Source organism: Egretta garzetta, unplaced genomic scaffold, assembly GCF_000687185.1.
Source record: "Egretta garzetta isolate BGI_Z169 unplaced genomic scaffold, ASM68718v1 scaffold411, whole genome shotgun sequence".
NCBI lineage: Eukaryota > Metazoa > Chordata > Aves > Pelecaniformes > Ardeidae > Egretta > Egretta garzetta.
Window position 1 is genome coordinate 2408704 of NW_009258541.1, and position 10543 is coordinate 2419246.

At 36.2% G+C, this 10543-nt stretch overlaps 1 protein-coding gene across 1 annotated transcript in view; it reads right to left on the bottom strand.

The window, feature by feature from the left end:
- STAG2 (stromal antigen 2) overlaps positions 1-10344 on the bottom strand; it is a gene marked incomplete at its 5' end in the record, with an annotated part of 28463 nt that extends 18119 nt beyond the window's left edge. The window contains 12 exons of the mRNA XM_035902363.1: positions 1803-1883; positions 1987-2074; positions 2762-2832; positions 4364-4567; positions 5616-5705; positions 5901-5993; positions 6877-6980; positions 7662-7779; positions 8388-8499; positions 9359-9466; positions 10070-10149; positions 10246-10344. Coding sequence (XP_035758256.1) covers positions 1803-1883; positions 1987-2074; positions 2762-2832; positions 4364-4567; positions 5616-5705; positions 5901-5993; positions 6877-6980; positions 7662-7779; positions 8388-8499; positions 9359-9466; positions 10070-10149; positions 10246-10344 — 1248 coding nt within the window. The remainder of the gene's footprint in view (positions 1-1802; positions 1884-1986; positions 2075-2761; positions 2833-4363; positions 4568-5615; positions 5706-5900; positions 5994-6876; positions 6981-7661; positions 7780-8387; positions 8500-9358; positions 9467-10069; positions 10150-10245) is intronic.
- Positions 10345-10543: the final 199 nt, after the last annotated feature.

Below are 10543 nucleotides of genomic sequence, written 5' to 3' on the forward strand. Positions count from 1 at the left end.
AGTTAATCTTAATTCCTAACCTAACTTTTCAGTGTTTAGCTCAGCTTCTGCCATCAGGCTTGTGATAAAGCTTTAATCACCATTACAAAAACCTCAGACTGCTGTTTACCCTTTAAAGAATAAGCTAACAAAGCCTCCAAATCCTTCACTCATGTAAGTGGTTCTCAACAATCTATGTATCCACTTTATATCTGCTATTTTTGGTTTTGGAAATGTTAAAAGCAGTTAAAACCTAGATGGTAAAATTGCTAGCCAGCAAGCGTTGTTCACATTTATTTAACAAACCTTCAGATTGTAATTACTGAATCAGTAAGGCCACAATTATCCACTGGACTAATGAAGTCTTAACATGAGAGGAGGGAAAAAAACCCACACACAAACAAAAACACAACCAAACAAAAACCCCAATCAACTAACAAAACAAAAAAACAAAACAAAACAAACCCAAAACAACAACAACCAAAAAAACCCCCACCAAAATACCATGATCTCACAAAGGTGTTCTCTGTTATAAAGAAAACATTAGTTCAAGGTACATAGCATACTTCTCCACTCCTGTATCTACCAGAAGCTCATACTACCACACTCTAAAATAAAGAACAAAAAAATTCTACAACCTCACATTAAAATAAGGTTATTGTAATAATGGCTTTTAATTAATTACAAATTACAATTTATTTATTATAAATTATTAATGTTGTGAGTTGTTTGTTTTCTCCCTAGTAAATTATGACAGATGCCTACAACTTCTTTTTCTTAAATTAACTATAAGTGTGGAAATCAAAGTTTAAAAAAAAAAAAAGAAAAAGGAAAAAGGAAGAATCTACTTATTTACGTCTGACATAAACAAAGGCTGTGTTATCAGTAACTCCAAAAACAAAGTACAAGTCCAGAGTAAATTTCCAGTGAAAAGGCACAAAATGTACTCTTCTTACACGACTGTAGAAGGCTTCCAGAAAATTGTGGGGGTTTTTTTTTGTTGTTGTGTTTTTGGTTTTTTTTAGTTAAATCATCAAAAAGTTTCAGCACTCGCAAACCCCATTCTGAACTGTCTAGCCCTTAGAAACTCCCTTTCATTAGGCAGTTCACACAGCAAACCACCTAGTCACCCTCTTTAAGCAATGTTGTCCATTGGATACAAGAAACCTTAGTCGTTCCTCCAAGATTTTTCAAGAAGTGAAATTAGAAAGATGACATTTGCCAGAGCTTTGCCCTTCAAGATTGCTATAGATAGAACCAGAACAGGCCCCTGAGAAAGTCTGAAATTTAACTTAATCTTTTCATGTCTTTATTTAACAACACATTTAAAAGACTCATGAAGAGTGAAGTATGATTGCAACATACTGCGCAATAAGAATACGATAGTATGCAAATTCTTATCTCACTGACTTGTCACTGATACTTCACAGTTTGCAAACAAATTCAAACCGACTACTTCAGAGTAAGACTGACTATACTGTGGTTTATAATTGGTATTTCACCCCCTCCTTAGCATTGTTACTGTGCCAGACTAATAGACATTGCATTTATTTACCACAATTATTTTAAAAATTCTGTCAAATTAAACATAATATTGACATTTAAATAATAAAAATGTAACCATTTAGAGAAATACTAGATTTAACAGTCAAGCATTCCACCACTAAAACTATGAATTCTGAAGAACTTATTAGAAATGCAGATTTAGGTAGGTATTTGTATAAAAAAAATAATGCTTAATTAATTCCCTCACAGTTCCCACTTGATGACACTGTGGCTATGTACAAATGTTTGTTTACTAACACAACTGGAACAAGGCATACCTTTGTGGAACTGCTTTCAGTAATTTTTGCTAGCTGCCAAAGGATTACATAATGAGTACACTGCAGTGCATGAATAACAATCTGAAATCAAAAGGAAAAAACACATTAGATGACAAAGGCCAATAAGAGACAGCAACAAAAGCTATTTATTGTTGTACCTAAAGAACACATTTCAGCTACAGACCTGTTCTGGCATGTCTCCATTTTCAATGCCTGTTTTCAATAACTTGTAATTGCAGCCAAACAAGTCCCATCTTGATAGGTCATGAGCACTGGAAACATTAGAAAGGAAGCAAAGATGTAATTTAACTAACACCATATCTGCAATTTGATGTTAAGAAATACTAAAAACTTAACTGGTCTAAAAATAAATAAAAAAAAAGAAAAAAGGTAAAAAAACAAACAAACAAACAAACCCCCCCCCCCCAAAAAAAACCCCCACCAAACGCAGAATGGTCCCCCCCAAACCCCAAAACAAACCCCAAACACACCAAAAAAATCCTCCCCCAAACCCCAACAAAAAACATCCCCAACAACACAAAAAAACACCAAAGCCAAAAAATTCTGCCAGAATATTTTAGGTTTGTATATATTTCTTCATACATTCAAAATGCATTATGTTCCGCACAACTCTCAATCATTCACACTAAACAAAAAACCTCCAAGTCCCCAAAACAAACCCCAAACACACCAAAAAAATCCTCCCCCAAACCCCAACAAAAAACATCCCCAACAACACAAAAAAACACCAAAGCCAAAAAATTCTGCCAGAATATTTTAGGTTTGTATATATTTCTTCATACATTCAAAATGCATTATGTTCCGCACAACTCTCAATCATTCACACTAAACAAAAAACCTCCAAGTTCCATTAAAAAGTTGAGATATCAGTTTAAAAACAAACAAAAATAAACCCCCCAACCACAAACTCAGGCAGATGTTTGCAGAAGCCTACTTACTTGTGAAAAGCTGTGATTCTCTTCAGTGTTGACAAGACTTGATATGCATCATCTTCATCAGGTTCCTCCCCCTATTTAATAATCATATAGTAAGAGATCCCAAGCACTGTATGCTAAGCAAACTAGGCTACTTAAGAAGATTTTAAAAACCCTCACCAAACCCCGCCACCACCAACCAGAGAGAGTGAAAAAGACAGAACTGCATGTAAATTATTTATCAATGACATTTGTTTTTAGAAGAGTTCAAGAGTTTGAGAGAGAAGGTAGCAGTTCATGTTTAGAAAGTCAGCAGCACAAGGAGAAATAGAGGAGAGAGGCGGGGGGGGAGGGGGGGCGGGGGGGAGGAGGAAAAAGTCTAGTATAGCAGAATACAATGTATTATGTAGGTGCTTCAATTTTCTCTGAAGAATCCAGCAGAGGCCACTGTCAGACAATAGATACTGGACTAGATGGGCCACAGGTCACTACCTCAATCTTACATTAATCACAGAAAAAAAAGTCTTTGAGGGAGTTAAGGGAAGTGCTTTGTTCTAATTTTCCCACAAATTCTGACAAACTTCCATTTGGAGAAAGGAAGGGAGTAAAAAAGAAAGGGTCCAAAGAGTATCTATTTAAGTACCTAGGGTAAACTACCTAAGGTCACAGAAACTCCTCAGCGTATCAGAGATACTGCGAGTCCAATGCGTTTTACTGTTCTGTGGTTGCACAACCTTATCAAAGCAGTATGGATTTCAACACTTCTACCCAGTATTTGCCATTTTCCTTCAAGCCAACTGTCTGACATTTCATTTCCTTGCTTTACTTCCCATTCTTCATTCTTTCTTTTTCTCACAAAGGGGGAAATAAATGGATTTCGAGGCACGTTTCTTATATAGTCCATACACATCTAGGGTTTCTAGAGTGGAGTCCTAGTTCAGGCCAATAAGCAAGAGGAACAGAAGCAAAGCTTGATAAAATAAGCATGCATCTGAGAAACATGGAGAATGAAGTTGTCAAAAAGACTCTTCCCATGCTCCTTATCACAGATGAGGAGGAGGAGAAACAAGTTTTGTCTGAATGTCAGAGATCCCACATAGTGAAGTTAAATACTGTATCAGACAATTCTCACTCCAGATTAGCAGTGTGGGAATGAAGTGATTTTTAAGCTATTAACTGCATCTGCTTGCATTCAGAAGGGAGGGGGAATGTTTTCTAGAGATTTTGATATTTAACAACAGCAACATGCAATCACAAGCAAGACTAGCAATACTAGTACATCTGAAGAGATTCCTAGTGGAATTGCTATGCTACACCTCTCAAAAACATGACCTTCAAAATCTAAAGCTGAAAAGTTTACGTCATTTCATAGTTTATCTGAAACTATCTCAAATTCCCAAAAGTCATTTCTCAAAAGGAGATTAAAGACTCACTGTTGTAATATAAAAGAACAGTGAGTTCACATAATCACAGTAATGATACTGTTTTATTATTGTGCTCGACTTTACAGTTTTGAAATCAGAGGGAAGTTCCCATCCCTAATTCACTGACTTGCATAGGAAGGCAGAAAAACATACTGGAAGTATTTACAGGGGCAGGAAAAGTTGATCTTGCACATTAAAATACCTCTTGCAGGAAGTCTTCAAGAAGTCGATTAAACTTGTCTGCCAATTCATCTATTAACTGACTTCTTGCAATGTCAACCCTGTTAAAGATCGTGAATTCTTCATTACAGAGAGCGTGGTATGTTTTTGAACAGGCTTCCAAAACATCTATATCTGTGTGCTTCTCCACAATATCCCGGATTTGTCGCAGTAAGGCATCCAAATGCTACAAGAAAGATGAAGCATGGAAAAAAATTATGTATTCATATTTTTAATATGATAAATTCAATTTGTTACTTACTGTATCATTTTATTACTTTTGTAACTATAATACAGAATGGAATACACTTCTAGAAAGCCAGTGAAACTTCTGAGTAAATTAAAAATCTATTTAGCAAAAATTAAGTAGGAGCTTGTCAAAGGCTAAAGATTCAATGCATTTTAAGAAGTCATTAAAAATTTGCAGTTGTTGGTATGGTTTTATCTAACACTTGAATTTGCAATGACAACTGAACAACACAGAAGCATTTATCTCCCACTCACACAAACGTTTATATGTGGCCTTAAAAGCTGTATCATTGAAGATATAGTTTCATAAATGCTAGAGTGTCAGCACTGGAACAAACTTCAGTTGTTCATATATGCCTGCCCTCAACCTGAGTTGCTCACTGCTGCTCTATCACTGCTAGGCTATGCTGTCAACGAAACATTTTATCGCTTTTTCGACCCTACTGATTTCCAGCTACTTGCTTCACAATACAGCAAAATAGTGCATCTGAGAAGGAGAAAAGAGAGATGAGAACAGCCTACACCAACTTCATCACCACAGCAGATAAAATGAGAGCAATAACCACATAATTTGTGATCTGGTAGTTTTCCCCTTTTTTTATGCAATGAAGACAGTGGTTTATTAGTTTCAGTGATCAGGAAAACAAAATTTACCAAGCTATTTCTACAAGTGTTATCAGGCAGCATACCTCAAAACATGACCATAACCCAACAATAAATGCTCTCGCATGAAGTTCATCTAACTGGCAAGATTCTCTGTTAAAACTCACCAGACAGGCCTTAGAAAACTCAAAACTTTCAGTATCTCTAAGAACAGCGGCCCATCAAAGCTCTAAGTCGAAGTCTCATTCTCAATAAGGGTTATGATAAATAAAGCCTCACTTGCACGAAAACCCACACCTACGATGGTGACTGAAATTCCAGTGACTAAGCCTAAATTCTGGGTTTTCTCCTTTTGTGTTAAGTGTTGCTGAATGTTGCCTTACCTTTTCTAATCGCCCCGTTGTATAAATTTCCAAATCAAAGTACTGTGGCAACTGCAATAAGTTGGTGACTTTTTCTGCATCTACAGAATACTGTAAAATTGACAAGGAAAAAAGTTTTTAAATTAAAAAGTCTCGGACTACACAATTTGTTATACAACAATCAAATATTAATAGATACCAACAAGAAAAAATGAAGGCTTGTGCAAGCCCTACAGTTAATTACAGACACTACGCTTGTTAACATTTCAACAACAGTCCATCAGCAAGAAATGGAATTAAACCTACCTTTGCTAGCAACTGGGGCAGTGCCACTGCAAAAAGTTCAGTAATTTTTGTCCTGTCATCCAACTGGGTTTTCTTCTCCTTTGCTGTCAGCACCTAAAATATTGGTATTGTGAGCATTTTACAACTAAAAGATCTGGTGCAAAGTTTCATTATCATTAATGAAATGACAATTAGGTACTCAGACCTTCCAATATCACTGTAAAGCATCAATGTTAAAAAAAAAAGGCCAATTAAAAACACATTCAGTACTCAAAAAACGCCATTCCAAGTTACACCTACTACTACTGAGATTATCTTGAAAACAGATGTGACAATCTAGAACAAAAGGTTTACACTCCCTGTGACAAAATACCATGATCAGAATGCCTTTCTTGACAATGAAAGAACAGCAAACCTCTCAGCTTACTTACAATTTTTAATGATATTTACTCAATTCATATGCCAGCCTGATCTTCCTACAAGTTTTCAATCTGTATCTAAATGGGTTTCTTGCCAAAAGCTGCACCAGTCTGGAAAGCAGTTCCCTTCCTCGCTTAATGCCCCAGTAAAAGAGGGCTGCCTAGGCCCTATATAATCAGAGAAAAGCCAACTGGTGGACTGTCCTCCTTCCCAAGAGGCTATGAAGTATATTCCTTTCCCTCGTTTTGCTCTTTCAAATTGAAAATAGTTTTAGCTTTCCCAAACATTGGTTTTTGTTCTCCTTTCCAACCAATACTTCTTTCAAAAATCCATTTTGTATTACCGTTAATAATAAAAATAAATGCAGTAGTCTGAACAATATTAAGCACATGCCGAAGTCCAGAAAAAGTGGACTAGGGTAGCTAGGGTAGTCAGATACTGGAGGCTGTGGAGACCAAAGCTGAACTTCTGAATTCAGTCCCTTCAGCAGCAACAGCCTACAATCTTTTCCTTCTTCCCACACTGTCCCCCCATAGCCATTCCCACATCTCTAGACGAGTAGCTTTTTGCTTCTTACCCTTTTCCCTGTTCCTCTTCCCACAGGAGGATGACATTCAGCTGCTTGCCGAATTGTACAAAGCATTATTTCAATCAGTGCGCTTTCCTGTCTATCTGTTAAAGCTGAAATTTAAGAAACAGATGTTAATACACAGCTTGATTTTTTCATTTTCCATCAAAACATGTTTTTTTAAAAGAAAAAAAGAAAGACATTTAGGCCAATAGCTCATTTTCCAGGGGTTGGGGTGGCACAGGGGATAGAGAAGGTAAGCGCCTTATAAAACAACACAAGAAAATATTTAAAATTGAGGGAATATTGCTGGATGAGTCACAGGATAGGATACCAAGTTTTACAACCATTTTAATTCCTTTTCATTTTTCAGAGGTCCATTTTCTAGGGCGTTTGTTTGTTTTTACTGTCATTAAAGAATAACGGTACTTTTCCAAAGGGTAGTTATAACACTCAATAAACGAACCAGTTTCACAAACAAGTTTCTCCAAAACCAAAAGTGCAGCCCAAACCTGTGGAACAATAGGGCAACTGGACACTGCATGCTTTTTCCCCCCTCTCTTTTCTCCCTCTTCTCTTCCCATCCTTGTTCTTCCGTGTCTCACTTCCACACCAGAAGTGATCTTTTTCTTTCTACTCTTCCTCACATTTTATAATTAGTATTGATTCATTATAGTAATATAAAAACAGAGAATATATGGGGACTCATAAATGTAAACATCTTATTTCCTTATAAATCAAGACTAACACAGAGTGCATAGCAATATAAAGACAGATCTATGAAAATCTCTTACGCTCTTCTCCATTGAGAGGCTCCTCCAACAGAAGGCTGTTCATACATTCCCAGTCCTTCAAGAGGTCTGTTGCACAGTCCCACATGCTGTCCACAAGATAAGCAGCATGTTCATGCAACTAAAATGAGAAGAGATTAAGTATTTTTCTATACCAGCAATAAAGGTCATTACAGAACTTGCTATAATAGAAGACATTTTTCTCACTTGGCTCCTGTTTGTGGCAAAAAAAAACAGGGAAAATTTTGCAAGCTCTCTGGTTCAACAGAAGCCATTATTCCCTGATTAAATTGAAAAGATGAATCCAGACCAACTGCTACAAAGAACAGTGCTACAAGACGTGTCAGAATTTTGGGGATAGTGCGGTGGGTTTGGGGGGTTTTTTGTTTTCGGGTTTTTTTTCCCCTCCCCTGTCAAAAACCTCTTGAAACACAGTTTCTTTCCACCTCTATATTAGCCTGAAGAATGACTGATGAGTATTTGTCACAGTAGAGCTCACAGCCCATCTCTCAACACTGTGTACTGGTCAGATCCTTCAAATAAACACAACCACACAAAACAGACTTTCAACCCCCAGGTTGCTCAAATAATAGGAAAACCAGGATGGATTCATGGTTATTAACCAATGAGCAGGGAAAAGAAAAACAACAAACTAAATAAAAACCAAACAAAAACAAAACCCCAAAATACACACCACAAAAACGCAGATATCCCTGAAACTCAACTTACTTCACTTTCCAAAAAGAAAAACACTAATGTCTTCACAAGATTAGCATTCGGACTTTGTCTTCCCCTCCTTTTAAGTATTCCATCATCTTCAGGATCTCTACGGCTGAAAAGCCTAGAAGAAAAATTATTTCAGGACAAGTTTCTTCTTCATTGCCGTTGCCACAGTTGCAATTCCTAACAAGATACTGTCTTTTACAGACACGTACTTAATACCTTGCTGCTTGGCTCCAAGTTTTATTTTGAAAGGAAGTAATCTGAGACAAGTATCATTTGAACAATTTCATATACGCTGAGTGTTTCCAGAGAATATGTAATTATAACAAAATACTTTACAAACATTAGCGATAATTGCAGGTGCTTGAAGTCCAATGCTCCTCTTTAGCAAACTATATTTTCTGAACCTCCCCACGTGAGACTTTAAAGTAGCAAAGAAATACTATGTTGTAGAAGTAAAGAAACTCTATTTTGTTTCTCTCCACACCTGATACATGTGCTGAATCCTTTTTTAAAAAAACCAACCAAACAAACAAGCAGAAAGATACTTTATGAAATGGTCATATGAGCCAACTTTGACAGGGGCAGGGGGAGGGTTATGGGACAGAAACTACAAATGGGAAAATATTCATTATGATGCAAGCACAAATTTTAGGTACCAAACTGCATAAGCATTTTATGATGTTTCACAGAACACAGGAAGGATGGGAAAGGAGAAGACAAAGGAGCGTTTTTATTATATTCCCTGTAGGTACAAGCAAAAGAGTAGTTTTGAAGGCTGCGCTCTATTTCACATCCAGGAACACTACAACAGTTCAAAAATTACCGTAGTGTTACCTTTTCTGTAAGTTATTTCTTAAGGCCACTTTATTATTCAGTTTTTCCTTTTCTTAATTAAAACTAACGAGAATCATAGTATTAATGCACACACTAAAATCTACGGGAACAAGATGTTAACTATAATTTCTCCACCTTACTTTTTATAAAGAAATTCCCCTGCGGCAACTGCTACTGGCCGATGAGCTGAATAAACCAGATGGTAGACATTTTCACAGTCTTCTGCAGTCAGAACTTCTTCACTACTCCTAGGGGTGGGGATGGGAAGAAGGAAAGAGAAGAAAAAAAAAAAAAAAAAAAAAAAAAAAAAAAAAAAAAAAAAAGAAAAAAGCTGGGGTCAATAGAGTATGAACTCTAATGAGGGAGATGGAAATGAAGGAGAATATAAACCTTTTCCTTCAATTTATCATGCTAAAACCCAGAACAAGATAGCTTAGTTCCAAAGTCTTCCTAAACAAAAATCAATGAGGCTTGAGTGTTTGGTAGAAGGTTATGCTCAGAGTGTTTGGTAGAAGGTTATGCTCATGCTCAAAAGTTCAACTACTGCGTAATGTTCAATACGTCCTATATTTCTTGAGTTCAAATATCCCACAATAGCTTCAAATTAGGGAGGCTGAATGCTAAGTTTCTAGCCTTTACACTTACGTAACTGTGGTAGATAAGTAACAGCACTGTTCTAACCAGATTACTTTTGAAATTCCAATTTGTTCAAGTGTAAAATGTATAGACATTTTTCTAGACTTTGGATTATCTGAATTCTGCAAGGCTGCTGTCCTCGCCCACAGATATGAGAAATACTTTCAAGTTTAATATTTGTTGTAGGTCAGATAAGAAGATACACATATACTTACTGTAAAACAAGAGTGAGTAATTTTATTGCTTGGACTGCAACATCATATTCTTTGTCAAGAGTCATAGACACAATTCTATCCTAAGAACACAAAAGAAAGTATTTTCAAAGAGGAAAGAAGCGTAACACAACTTTAAAAAAATTCATACGTACTTAAAAATACAAAATTACACTAACCTTGAACCGACTGGTGAAGAGTTCCAATTTGGAATTAAGCTCTTTATTATAGTAAAGCCCTTGCAAAGCAGTTAGGCATTTGAGTCTTACTTCCCCTTGCTAAAATAAAATTAAGAACTGAATTAAAAGTCAAGTATAGGATACAGATGTGATCTTCAGATCATAGAAGGTAAGTTTCTTTTGCAGTCTGAATTAATTCAGAGACAAAGCTTAAACATTGTCAAGATATACTATCAGTAATCATGTTAACGACATATTATTACATCCTTGTTTGTAACAAGACAAACCAGTGTCTCAC